Here is a 14,676-nt window from a genome sequence, read left to right as displayed (position 1 = left end):
CTGTAACGGGCATTCTGCCCCTGCTTTTCTCGCTAGGGCCTGACTTCAGGGAGGGAAGTTTTCTTTTGGCGTCACATTCTTCTGCAGTGTCTCATTTTGGTTTGCAATAGATGATGTGTGGACCGCAGGGGAGGATGGGCTTTGGAGGCTTAGTTAGCCCTGGTGACTCACCAGAGAGTTTTTTGATAGCCGATCTCGTAGCAGTCTGGAGAGTGGAAGTCGTTTAAATCACCTCGGAATTAAGTTTTACCTGCCTGGCAGCAGCACTTAGCAGGGCAGATGTAGCAGCGGGCGAAGGTGCCAAGGGCTGGGGAGCAGCTCCTCCTCCTCCATTTCTGACCATAGAGGCTCCAGATTCTGATCTCCATTGCATCTTTCCAAATATTTTTTTTGAGAGAGCATAAAGACTGGCTTGTTCCTTGAAAGTAATCAACTTCAGCCTTTTGCAGTTTGAATGAAAATCTTACGGCAGTTTTACGAAATGGTCAACAGATGTTTTCCCTGCCAACAAATGGGAAAACAGTTGTGTTCTAAGATGCTTTGTTGTTGTTTTTGTTCAATGTGGAAGGTATTGTCCAAGAAATACCAGGGCGACTTGGGAGTTTTCATGAAGTTGCCTTTCAGTATCCTTTTAAGGGAATAATTTTTATTACTAAAATTCATGTCAGGCATTTGTTCCTATTGCACTCTGCTGCCAAGCAACTTGATTCTTCAATCAAGCTTGTGCCATCTGTTTTTAATTCAAATATTCATTGTAATTGAATACTGTGTTATCGAAGTGACTGTACTTGTTCCCATTCGCTAACAAGGTACATAGCTTGCTGACATCTGCATATGGATAGGTTTGAAACTTGTTGTATCCTGTAATCATTCCTTGTTAAAGAAAAGATGTGGCAAAGAATGAGCCCTCAGGAGTTACAGACTGATGGCATTCATGGAGGGGTCATGAAGATTCCTGTAATAGATTATTATTCAGTGCAATTGCCGACCGTTGTTTCAGTGTATTCTCTGAAACTTGCCTTGCATCTGCACAAGTTTGATGCTAATTCAGAGCATACTGTTATCAATTCAAGGATTTTTAGAGGGATTTTTTTTGGCGATTCTGGTTTGATCTGACTGCTTCAATGATTTCCTCCAACTAGGCAATGCTGCAAGGTGTCTGTAGGTTAAGCTAATCATTGTATCCCTATGGGAACAGGGTAGTTTGTTTTCTGTATCACCATGACACTGGATGTTATTCTTTTGCTCCATAGTTTATGGTTCAAGGGGAGGATTTCATAACAGAAATGATAACTTTCAGGTAGTGCTTTTGAGTTTAGTTGGAGGCAACTCAGATGTTTTAGTATATAAATAATCCCATTTAATTATATATATATTTTATACATAGTTAGCTAGTTATCCTTTCTACTGTTTTTGTACTTTTTAATTTAAAATAATTTTAAAGATAGCATTGAGGAATTTTTATCAATAATTACTTGCCAAGAATATGATAAATTTCTTTTCAGGTGATCAAGGAGAAGCTGACCAGCTCTAGATGTTACATTTTTCAGCCCTAGGTAAGGAAAAGGGAACCCTGTTTCAGCATCATGAATAAGTCTGCCAAAATAGCTCCCAGTAGTTGAAGAAATGCAGTGAACCTGGTAAATTGTTTTCTTCATAGCACTACAAAAAGCTCAGAAAAGAGGGAAGCTCTATTAGTGGAGTGTGTTTAAGTGTGATTTTCATCCTGCTTAGGGAAAAATCCTGATAAACACAAATTGTCCTTAGCCTCCCTCTGCTACTGAGGTTAGGAAACTGTAGAAAGGGACACATGAAGAAGCTGCTCACTACTTTTCCAATAAATCAGCTGTTGCAGATAGGTCAAAGGTAATCCAGGATTTGTCTTTCTGTTCAGTTTCTTCATCTTTAATGATGGCATTAGAGCTTGTTTCAAGTAGTTATAGATGTAATTCGCAAATGGTGCAAAGCTTATTTTTCTTTTCTTTCTCTGAGAAATATGACCTTTAAACAAACAAACTTTCTCTCCCTTGTCTTTCATTTTGTTTTTTATTACTCTGCCCTTTTTGACCTGGAGGTTTTGACCAACCATCTACTCTTTTAGTCTTCTAAACATTTTGCAGTGACAGCATAGGTGTCTGTGTAATACATGTAAACTATGTGCCATACCATGCCACAGGCTGAAAACCATTTTGTTACTGCGTAAATTGATTCATATTTTTTTTCTGCCATAGTGCTAGCTCAGAAGTAATAATATAAAATAAATGTATTTATTTACAAAATCTTTGCATCCTGAAAAGGTGTTTAATATCTAGTAATACATTGCCATACAAAAAAAATCCTGAAATTCTTTGACTCAAAACCTCCATTTGTTACAATGGATATTTTTAGAGGGTAAAAATGGCAAGTTTCACTCAGTCTTAAATGCTGTTAATTTGAAGTGTGCAATTACTAGATCTGAAAGAATACCTTTAAAAGACTGTAAGTTGAATCACATATTTACTATGAAGTATGGTTATAAATGTTTAATTTTGGACGCATGGAAAAGTGGTAACTGAGTCACCTGTTTGTCCAGCATGTACAGATTTAGTTTTTATTTACTTGTTTGATGATGTATACAGAAAATATTGAGGATCTGCATACTTACTATTTTGATATTGATAAGCTTGTACTGCAGAGTTAAATACTGCAGGCAGCCACCATAGAACTGAAAGGTAGAAGAGTTTTCTTATGTGATGCCATCTAAAGGACAAAAAGTGGTATAAATTAATAAATCTTTTTTTTTTTTTTTTTTTTAATGCATCTTACAGGGCATAGTCTTTTTGATAGTAAGTATGTGTTGCTTATGAACTCAAGAGATTTTGTTGGAGTAGATTTACTAAATAACAAAATTATTGGCTAAAACAATTTGAAGCCAGCATAGTTCCACTTAGCCAAAAGAACGGTAGCTGTCACAAGGATCACTACAGAAGAGGGAAAATATATGTATATTTGGGAGATTGCCCAAAGACTCCACACTAGAAAATAGTGACCTGAAACACCTTGAACGCAAGCTGTAGTCCTAAAGTACATTCTTTGTGCTTGTAAGCATTGACATTGTGTTCTTTACATTAAACATTTGCCTAGAGTAGTATTCAAGAATAGTCCTTTGTGGTGTTTTTTTCTCCTTTTTTTTTTGATTGTCAGATATGAAGTAAACAGAATATCTGGAAATATTTTATTATCTGCACTGCTTACACAGTGTATGTCTGTGATTCACAAACACAGGTCAGTATCTTGTTTTCTTCCTCTTGTCCTTTCCTTTATCTGTAATCTGTTAATAATTTAACAGTGAATTATGCAAATCGCCTTAATCAGAGGGATAAGTTTGGATTATTATTTCACTTTATGTCAGTATTCGTTATGTGCTAGTAGATTTCCAAAAAAGATGGTATCTTCTCCAGAAGGGCTAAAATACAATGCCACAGCCAGAACTCCATTACTTTGAGTGACATTATTAACACAGCGTAGCAGCAACGTTGTCATACATTTCCTTTCAGCTGTGAATAACTCTTAAACTAAAGGCACTGGGCAGAAATTTGACGTAGCTGTTTGAAAAGTTTCAGCAGGAAGCATTCTTTTTTTCAGGTATGAACTTAGTGGAAAATGGGCAATGTTTTTTGCACATTTTAACATTCCTATGTTTATTTGCTTTGAACTAGCATACTCTTGTAGATATATTTTGGACATTATTGATTTGTCTTTTCATTGTTGCTGTGATATTTTTGTCTGAATTAAAAAAGTTATGAACTTTGGGAAACTGTGGCTTTTCTCTATGTGGGCAAGTTGTAGCAGTGATGGCGGTGGGTCCGTGCCTGCACGCTGCATGCTGTGGCTGATTTTTTAAAATTTTATTTGTATATGCCTATCGGCTCTGTGGCAGGCTCCATTAATAGGTCCACTCCTGTGTTTGAAAGTGGGCATCCGCCTAAGTACCTTGTTTAACATGGACTTTTGTTGTAACTGCCAGAATGGCTTTGGGGAGCGTTGGTTCTGAGCTCTTCCCCTTGCCCGTGAGTCACACAGCCCGACGTGCTGCGGTGGCTGCAATGTATTTATGTGCGTAGATTAGCAGTGTCCTCTCCTGGATTGGGCACTTACACAAGGGTGAAACTAAAACGATGGAGGACGTTTACACAGAAGGCAGCGGGCATTGCTGTTAATATTTGAGAGAGCCTTTTAAGGGCTGTTATATTATGCATCTGATACCTTAATAGCATGCAAAATGCATAAAAGTTGTGACTACAAGAAACATTCCCAAAGTACCTTAATCCTTATATCGATAACACTACTATTGGGTTACACGCTTTTAATCCCAGAGGAGTTGTCGCCTGACATTAAACTGTCCAAATAGTATTTATATCTGCTGCTGCCCTGCAAGATCACTTAACCCTGCACAGCAGTTTAAAAGTAGTTAATGACAGACCCGGCGTGACTTGCCCCTTATGAATGATCACATAAGTTCGACCTGTGCTGTCATGGTTTATGGAGGAAGGCAGTTTGTCCATAGCCTGCTTCAGCCACAGCAGGTAATTTGAAATGAAATGAGACAGTTTCTACAAGCAGATTGATTTGGGAATCTTGCCTGTTCTTCCCTTTGACCCTTGACAAGTTGACACTACAAAGATTGTGACTTTAAAAAATGATTGGGTGCAAATACATTTAGGTAGATGATTTACTATGTGTTAAAGCAAGGACAGTGCATTTAGAATGGAGCTGTGAGGGAAGGTAATTGTGAACTTTAACAACTCATGTTTTATGTTTCTGTATCTTATTAATTATCTGACTGGGCGAATCTTCTGGCAACAGTGGACCAAGTACTTTATGAGATAAAGTCTGTGCGAGTCCACAGAGTCTGCATAACAGCATTCAGAATTTTACCTATACAGAAATAACTGTGTCTGATTGAGAAATTCGATAGGAATGCTTTATTTGATTGGACAGTAAGGATTAAGTCTGAAGAAGGACATCTGAATGTATAGGTTTCCCAATCCAAAGATGTCTTTATTTTATTATCCCTTTGCAAATGCAGTCATGCAAATACAAATATTGAAATAGCAAGATTCAACATATGATAGATAACTGGCAAATAGTGAAATAATGAAATGATGCCAGAAAGAGAGATAAAATCACAATTATGTGTTTATAAATATTTTGGTCTTCCAAAGCCTACACCCTCTTGGTTAAAAATGTGCATTTTACAGATTTTACAAGATACTGTATGAAGATTTTGAGTGCCTTTCTGATTTATGTAATTGAATTTTTCCCCAAACCATTTTGTGATTAGTTATGTCATTTTAAAACGAATTAGCTAAGATGTATTGCTTCTGAAGAATTACTCTATGATGATGCAGGTTGGTATGTAAAGCACATATACAAATACTGCTGGAGAATGTATAGTATGAATTTCACGATAACTTTAATTTGAACATTAAATTAAGTTACAGTCCTAGAAAGCAGAAACTTATCTCTGTTAAACCACCTACCTCTAAATGTGCTCTGAGTGTGCAGTTTTAAATGCATAAGACAAAGTAAATGTTTGTGCAGTCAAAGTTCATCTTTTTGCAGGTCTTTCTCCTAGTGTCTGTTTGAAATGCTTTGTATGAAGCATAATTTTGAAGATGTTTGTAAAAAAAAAATAATTACAAATTATTTAATACCCTTTTGACTGTCTTCACTGAACTATGTTAAAAATATTTTGCTGAAATATTTCTTTATGTTGTCCATTGGGTTTAATAGACATGCCATTTAATAAGCTCTCTACCTGTAAGGATAGACTATTTGACCTTTGTGACCTGCCAGTGGTAGACATAGTATAAGATTGCTTTGTGAAATAAAGCTGTCGGTAACATCAACAAAATAAAAAATGATCGTATTCCAATACTCTCTGCTGAGTACTATGACAGCACTGAAATATGGAATAAAATTGAAAGTAGATTAGTTTTGGGTCCTAAGTCATGTTTTGACAAGATATAAGAGAGGAGAACATATCTTTGAACTTTTAGTTTTAAAGTTTTTTAATGAAAATATTTATCATTTTGTAAGGTTCCTTCTTTCTTTATCACAACTGGGCTGTATAACCTTAAAACAATCCATTCTCTTATTGTGAGGGATATAAATACTGTACTATCTTTTATATTAAACATCATAAAGGATACATGCACAGTATGAAATTGCTTGACACTTGCAAGTAAAGGACTGTCATGTTAATAAAAAGCTTATTGGAGAGGCTGAAAAATCAGTCATTAATAAGCCACATATTTTTAAACTATGTAAAGCATGTAAATACTGCAGACAAGAGGGCAGTTTTTGCCATATTTCCTTCTCTCTCTTTGAAATGCTTATGGTCAAAAGCAATAGTGTAAATAACAATGATCATTGCCTGTTCTGTGGTTATTGTAAACTTCAAATGATTTGAAAAGAAATTCATTAATATTTTAAGTTACGATGATTAATCAAATGAAATTAAGAGGTTTTTTTTTTGGTGGGGGGGGGAAGAGGGAGAATGACACAACACTGACATGATTGTGAATGCTAGCATTTATGTAGCTTGCTTTCAGTCTCTTTTGAAAAAGACTACCTACCAAAATATAGATACATATTCCCAAATCACCAAAATCCACTTTGTAAAAATAGCTACACAACATGGAGAGTGGAGGGGAAACTGTTAAAATGGTGCGATAGTCTTTCTGTCTTCATCTGCATGTATAATAAATACAAAGACAATTAATTTAAATATCTGTCTCTGGTTAACATTGCTGGCTTTTTACTGGTTCAGTTTTTTCAAATTACTTTAAAAAGAAAAAAAAATGACATAAGCTGTTGACTGTTTTTTCAAGCAAGCTTTGGGAATAAAAAGGTGACAAATCCAAAAAGTGAAAAAGAAATTATTATGATTGCAGCAGGGAGTAAATTAGTTAACATAACTCTTATAAAATGCCTTTTAATTCAGTTCTCCTCATTTGGCTCTTCTGTTCTTCTATGTGCTCAATTGTTAGTTATTACAAATGCATTTTTTTTTCTGGAATATTTTCAAGTTAGTAAACCAGTTTTTATAGTAGTTATTTCTGAAGATGTAGAAATGAAATATGTTTCATGTATGAAGTCACAACATTTCTGCCAAGGTATTGGTCTGTCTTTAATTTCAGCAATTCAGGAGATTCTGTAAACACTGTATGAAATGCAAGTTTGTTTTTTTTTTACACTGCCCCATAAAGAAAAATATTCATAGAAAATCAGGGAGCAGTGTAGGGAGATTGTCTTTACAATGCATTTAAGAGGACTTACGGATTTTTAGCAGAGTTCTATCATGCTCTAAGACTCAAAAGTTTACTAAAATAATTTGATCAGGTATCAAAGGAATATTTTTAGGACCATATTCAAATTGTACCTTGAGAAGATTGAAATGAAGAAAATTAGAGAAACTTACAGGGAAATCTACTTGGTCTGTATTGGACTGTATTGTTTGTTCCACTGCTTTACGTTTGCCCTTTCTAATGCTGTGAAAGCAATGTAAATGGATTATCCTTTGGCCCTGCAGATGGTTTGAGATGATCTGTTGCTGAGATCACTGGTGGAAGCAGTGTTGTTTTACTCTTTGAATTAGGTTAATCTCCATTACTATTAATTTCTGTGACTGTAAAGTGTGTGTGTCCCTGGCAGCATCGTCTTTGCCTGGGGAATGTTTTGAGGTCTCAACACTTCAGGATCATTTCGATGCCGACTGCCAGCATAGCCCTTTAGAAAATGAGGCTGTGGAGGAGAGCGTGGGCATTTAAGCCCACCAGCTGGGTATCTTCATGTTCCACTGTGGCCTAAGGAAGAGTACTCTGCTGGAAACATCAAGTGCCTGTTTACAGCTGGGAGTATCTCAGGAAAAGGGCAAACTTGTCCTGGCCCCGTAAGGTACTGATTGTGTGCACCAGCAAGGTAAATGTGGCCTGGTTTGTCAGCGGCAGCGCACAGCCACGTTGTGAATTCGTTTGAGCCAATGGAAGAGGTCCCTCTAATCACCCCCCAAATTGTGAATTAATATGGTAATATTTCTTGTGGCAGGAATCTTTTCTCCTCAGATTTAAGTATGGATTTTTAAAAATAGTCTAAAATGCCATTTTTTTTCTTTTCTTAGGAGTTTGTAGAAGCTTGTCCTGCTGAAGATGAGCTGTTAGGTACTGAACAGCACCACGAGGACAGCAGTCCATTTTATGGCCTGGCTGTATTTCATTTCTACTCCTTTGCTGATTTACTTTACCAGGTACCTTCTTTACCTTACCTAAACCATTCTTTGTACAAATAACAGCAATTAATTGAGTTGCACAGAAAATGGGCAAGAGAAAGCAGTGCCTAGTTGCCCAGGATTTGCCAGGATTTCTTTTGGTGCCTGCAGTTTGCAGCTGCCTGGCTGCACCGGACGGTTTTATGCATTACATTGCTAACCATGTGAGATGGAGGCTCGTTTAACAATTTGTGCAAACTTAGATTTGAGTGTCATCTGATTTGTCCTTTTGTATAGGCTTACAGAAGAGCACAGCTTAGAAGTAGAAACAAAATATTATATGTGTATATGTATGTGTGTGTGTATATATATGTAAAATCAGCATTAAAATACATATAACTCACTAGTAAGCATATTTCAAATTCCTCTGGAAGCTCTTCCAATTTTACTGTGTAAAATAGACTTTATTTTAGCAACTAATTTTCCTTTCCTTTCCTTGATCATTCCCATTCTTTTTGCTTCCACAAAAAGTAAATAGTTGAATTTTGCTTATTCAAAGGTACTTTACTACAAATCACTTGTGCTTAGAATTAAAGCTCAAGTTTTTATAATCTTTGATTTTCCTCAAAATCTTTAAGTTGCATAAATAGAACTAATTTGAGAAACAGTATAAAGAAACCCTTTGCTTCAATTTTTTATAATATACATGGGCATTGGAGTCCAAAAACATCATGTGAAAAGTGTTCCCTGTTGTGCTTACAACTTATGATAAAGTTTTCAATACACTTAATTTTAATGTAATGAAGTTCCCTTTTTTTTTCTCTAGCACTGTTACAGGAGACCAAAAGGTGGCAGCACTAACTCCACTGTCCTTGCTCTGTTTATACCTCGTCTTCTGCAAGTCGGTGAAAAAAAAAGGTGGATGGGGGTGGTGGGATTTTTTAAAATGGAGATTTCATTGTTGATTACAATAGTAGTAGTTTGTTAACATGAGCAATGGTATTAAATAGCTCTGCTATGCTGACTGATACAGATACAGGAGCCATGCTAACAATTTTGAATATCACATGCAGGCTCTATACACAAAACTTCAGTGATTAAGCAAATGTCTGATTGTGTAAAACCAAATATTCTCTTACCTAGGTCAGGGAGTGGCAGCTGATAACAGGAGACTAAATCAGCTGCATCAACCCTGTCGCACTGTGAAAGGTGTGTGCTGCAGCCCCTGTGAAACGGAGCCAGAGCAGATGCTGCAGAATCCATCGCTGGCTGGCTGCCATTCGCTGGAGGTTTTGATTAATAACTTCCAAGGAAGAAAAGAAAAAGACTTTTACAATGATGGTTTGTCTTCAGTTATTCTGGTAATTATTTTTGTGAGTAGGACGTGCTAGAGAAATGTTCTGCATTTTGACCAAGCCAGATTGCTTTGGAGAACAACCTTTTTAGCAACTATTACTGCTACATATCACTTTTATGATCACAGTGAAATCATCTGAAATACAACTTATTTGTGTTGTACTGAGGTTTTCTTCTTGTTTGACGATATATGTTTATTCTTTTTTTTTTTTTTTTTTTCTCCCCTATTGAATAAAGTCAATGCCACTGCTTGAAGGCTGCAATTTTTTCTTCCTTGTTCCTGGCGAATACTTTCCCATCCGCTATTTCTTGAAGATGCCTACATGGCCTTTTTTGAGGAGGAGGCCTTTATGTGACTCCCTTCAAAGGCCCCACCAACTACTTTTCAATTTTCCATTGGTAATCTGTGATAGATTAAATGTACTTCATCATGGATGTAATTCCATTCTAGTGGGCTCCAGAGTTTGTTGCAGAGTTAAGCTTGCAAATAGAATGCACATGCTAGTGCTGGGAGATCTGTTAGCAGCCTGGATCACTCTTCCACTGTGTTTCTAATAGAAACAAATGTTAAAGGGGCTTAAAAAATGCCCTCTCATTTTCTGAGAGTCACAATGAAACGATAATGTACTTTGGCACTGAGAATCACAGGAAACTCCTTAGCAATGTGAAGCATGCTGCTTTCCCCCGTGGATGAATGAGCTGTTCTCCACTGCAGTTTGAATCCCAATTGACTTGGGGAGAGAGACGGGAGACCATAATGATGAATGAAACTGAGTGTCCCAGATGACAGTGCAGAGCGGTGCTGTTGTGTTGTTCACTTATAAAGTATTCTAGGTTATTTACTGATATTTTTTTCAAGGTTACATTGCTGTACATAGCACAGGTCAGATCTGTACAAGAAATACTATAGTCTAAGGCATTTCTAGTAGTAGGTCTTTTTCGCCCTTTCATTTTCTCTCTCTCTCCATTCCCCTTCTTCTCCCCACCCCCTTCCTGTTAGAGGTAAGGTTTAGAGGATGACAAACCCCATCTATCTGAGCAGTGCTGGATCTGCTCGTACAGCTCTGTGCATGATCCTGTAATGCACTATGTAGCAATTGTGTGTCAGCTCTAAAACAAAGTTTATGATATTTTTGAAGACTCTGTTAGTTCTTGTCAATGTTAACCTAGAAACAGCAACAGCAATTCACTACTCTGCGAAGTTTATGGATCTGATGGTGCTTGCCAAGAGGACTGTATCCCCGAAGTGGTGACGTTGTGCAGAGGAGAAATCAGAATGGAGTGGGATGAATTTCCAAACGATTGAAGGGCTGTGATATTGCATGGCTTCATCACTGCCACCCTTGTTAGCCTCATGCAGAATTGCTCCCTCATGTCACCCGTAAGCAGTCAGGGGAACTTATTAACGTACAAATGCAGCAGGAGTAGTTGTTTCAGTGGCACATCTATTTACCTGGGACTTGTGGATCTCTAATTCCAATAGTGAATTTTATTGAATGAATTAAAAAAAACACATTTTTTTCAATACTTATAGTGTATGGCAGCAAGATTTTTTTTCTTTGTATCTTGGATGTCACTTTTTTTTTTTTTAATAGGAATCATAACTCTTTGTGTAACTTCTGTGTTACCCTAGCTGGTGAAAAACTATGAAGCAGGCTGTAATCCTTTCTTTGAATATGTTAATTTTCTTTCTGCCTCATATGACCTTTAACCCCATAATAAGTGAGCACCTATCAATCATTCATGTGTTTATTTTCACAGTGCTTTGTGGAGGTAGGGAATACTGTAGAAGGGCAGCTGAAGTACGTGGTCTTTGAGGACTTCTGCAGCATCAAATAGGATACTAGTGGTTGGCCCTGGGTTTTCTGGCTGTAAGACTAGTGTTCAATAAACTATTTTACTTCTCCAATGCAGGGCAGAGGTAGAGGACTACATTTGACAAAGAGAAACATCTAAATATGCATCTTTAGTATTGCATGCAAGCATTGCATGCTTGCGATTTGAATAAACAACATGCAAACAAGACCATGCACATAGCAGTCTGTGAATGTAACAAAGACCTGTGGTTAATACACATAGGTTTTACACAAAACTAGTGCTCTCCAAAAATTCAGAAATCACCAGCGTGGTGCTTATTCGTATTCAGAAGAAATGCAGTTAAGCATTGATAGACGTTCCTTTAGTTTTACACCATGCCGTTCTTACCAGTGATTTCTGTGCAGAGCAGCTGGAAGCGGTGCTGTCCCTTTGCTTTTTCTATATGTGGCAGTTGTAAAGGCCTTTTTTGTAGTTTCTGGCACAAAATTTTGTATTACAACAGCCATTCTTTTCCTGAAAGTTACTGCTGTTTCAAGGTACCATTAGGCTCGCTTCAAATACTTGGTTGCTCAGGTTTTCTTTGGACGCTCAGGAAAGTACTCTGCTACAGGCATAGCGTTGTGGCAAGTGGCGTATCCTTGGCTTGTTTTGAGGTGTATTGTAAAATATACTTCAGTCATTCATTTGTTCTTGTTTGTGGTAGAGTTAATGGGTTTTGGAGATGAGGTGGGATGAGTGAGAGCTGTTCTGCAGCTGCCAGCTTTCTAATTGCTGCCACAGGCTGCTGGATGTCACCGGCTTTGGGGGCTGGCCTTAGAGATGGTGATTTTTTGGATGCTTGTTGCTGGTGATGGGTCCTGGTAAGCACTGCTGTGTGCTGTGCTGAAAGTGTGTGCGAAGAGACAGCCAGTGTCCAGGGAGTGTGGCTGAAGTATGAAGTGGCTGAATTTTTGCCATTTATGTGTCACTGTGACCCAAATTCTGTAGTCCATAATTAAACAAAGCTCCTTGGGGGCCTTCAGTGGGTATTTCGCTTTCCTTGATTTAGGATAGTAAGATTCAGCTCCAATATTCTTCATTGTATGCTTCCTTCATTGAACTTGCAATCAATATCACACAAAAGCCTTGATTCTTCTAGACATAGGTCTGAGGTAAATTAAATGATTGTGATGTAATATGAAATATTTTAAAGGGTTGTAGAATCCAATTTTGCTTTTTATTTCATAGGTGAAGGTGGACTGGAAGTTTCATCTGACAGGAGAAGTAATGGTCCGTGTGATGAAAGCAGTGACCTAAGATTTTGGAGATCTGTTGGATACTTGATTTTACCACACACTCCTTGAATAAGCCAGAAAAGTCCTTCTGTGATTAAGCAAGTCACCTGCAGAGTAGGGATGGCAAGGACAATATTCTTCTGTCTTCAGATAGGTATTGTAGAGACACTTCCAAAATGTAGCTGAGGGCAAAAAGTAGGAATGGGATGGTGGTACACACATAGCCTGGTAACGGGAACTGGTGTGTTAGATGTCATTATTGTGTTTACATCACTGTATAGAGTCATCTTCACAGAGCTGCTGAGGAACAGGTACTTCACAGAACAGCTGAAGTGCGAGGGGCTGCTGGTAGTCCTGGTTTGTGGGAAAAGAGACCTGCTAGTCCCTGGCTGCGTCAGGAGGAGGAAATAATGTCTAGTGGGTTTAGAAGGAAAAGCTGTAACGGTGTAACTGCAGTTACTGCTTTTTCTTTCTGTTGCAGGATAGCCCCACTGTGAGGGTAGTTGGCACAAATGGAGACATGGTAATGATTTTGTGCCAAGTTTCAGTATGGTGCTGATAAAGCTTTACTGCTAAAATCCCTGTGTTGCAAGTTTTAAAAAGATTAGCAAAGGCTCCAATCTTGGGTGAAGAGGAATCTGAAGAAACTCTTCTTTCATATAAGGTAATGAAACTCCTCTCTCCCAGGCAACCATGTTATTTCTTTCCTGAAGTCCGTAATTAGGTGACAGTTTGATAGTGAAGCGATGATCTGGTTAAATTGCAGACTATTTTGTTTTACCCTTTCCCAGAGTCCTTTCTGTGGTGCATTATGATCTATTTCAGGACTTTTGGGGGAGAAACAGCTCTTAACTTGGTCATATGGTGTCCTACGAATTCAGTTATATAAACTCCTGCTGCCCTGGTGTTCCTAAAATAAGGGCATGCTGTTATCTACATAGATACTTTACCTATCTTGCAAACACTCAGAAAACATTGACAGTCAGGCTCCTTTGGAGTAAGACAAAACCACAAGCATTCCCTTCTAAGTCTCTGCTAAGCAAGCATTTATTGTATGTATATATAGGTAGATAGGTCTATAACGAAAAACCTGTATCAGTATGTGTGTAATACCATTAACATTTATAAATATACAGGGCTAGTGACATTCCTTGCCATCTTTTTGAGTCTGATCCTCACCGGGTACTGAATGAGAAATTAAATGTAATATTGAGATATTTCTTTATTTAAAGTTTGTTTGAGCTTTAAAACTACAAAAAAATAAATAAAAAATCACAGGGCTGGCTTACAAATAATAGGGTTTTATTTTTAAGGTGTAAAATAGTACTTGGGTTCTTCAGACCTGCTACTAGGGTTTGAAGCCTGCATAATGCACCTAGATTGTTTCCAATCTTTTTTGCTCTTATCATGGACTTTATTTTTTTTAATTGAGATCCTTCTGTATGGATTTCCCTCCAGGAGTTTGATGTTAAAGTGAAACATGAAGTATTTTCCAACTTGCAGCAATACACTAAGAATTGACAGCAATTAGAGGTGGAATTGGATTTGTAATCTGCTTTAGAATGCAAGCACACTCTGTGATGCGAAGCAGGAATTAAAAGATATGAAAAATATGAATTATCTAAATTTGTTTACAGGTTCACCATAGTTGTATCCCAGCCCCTATGAAGAAAACCCCAATCCCATTGTTCTCCAAGAATGGAATACAAGATAGCTTTTAATTCATGCTCGCTTATTCCCTTCAAAAGAAAACAATAAGTACTTGGAGTTGGCATAATATTTACGTAGTAAGAAAAGCAAACAACACACATGAGATGGTGGATGCCTGCGTGAATAGTTTATCAGAAGTATTTTATACCAAGTATACTGCTGTGCTTATATGTGAAATGTAATTTTTGGTAGGGTGTCTGTTTTTCAATCTCTAGTGGCTTGGTGCGGACCTGTTATGAAAGTGTATTTAAAGAATGTGTTGAATGG

General features: G+C 37.4%; 1 protein-coding gene across 1 annotated transcript in view; it reads left to right on the top strand.

Annotated features, from left to right (window-relative positions):
• Window positions 1-14,676, top strand: part of LOC308198926 (uncharacterized protein) — a 35,410-nt gene that overhangs the window by 18,856 nt on the left and 1,878 nt on the right. Inside the window, exons 2-5 of the mRNA XM_080602189.1 lie at window positions 8,165-8,290; window positions 9,078-9,169; window positions 9,395-9,592; window positions 12,653-13,363. Coding sequence (XP_080458315.1) covers window positions 8,241-8,290; window positions 9,078-9,169; window positions 9,395-9,592; window positions 12,653-12,768 — 456 coding nt within the window. The 5' untranslated portion in view covers window positions 8,165-8,240 and the 3' untranslated portion in view covers window positions 12,769-13,363. The remainder of the gene's footprint in view (window positions 1-8,164; window positions 8,291-9,077; window positions 9,170-9,394; window positions 9,593-12,652; window positions 13,364-14,676) is intronic.

Source organism: Anser brachyrhynchus (genome assembly GCF_964034855.1).
Source record: "Anser brachyrhynchus genome assembly, chromosome: 8".
In the NCBI taxonomy this organism is placed as follows: domain Eukaryota; kingdom Metazoa; phylum Chordata; class Aves; order Anseriformes; family Anatidae; genus Anser; species Anser brachyrhynchus.
The sequence above is the reverse complement of the archived record's forward strand: the minus strand, read 5'-3'. Positions and strand labels throughout refer to the sequence as shown.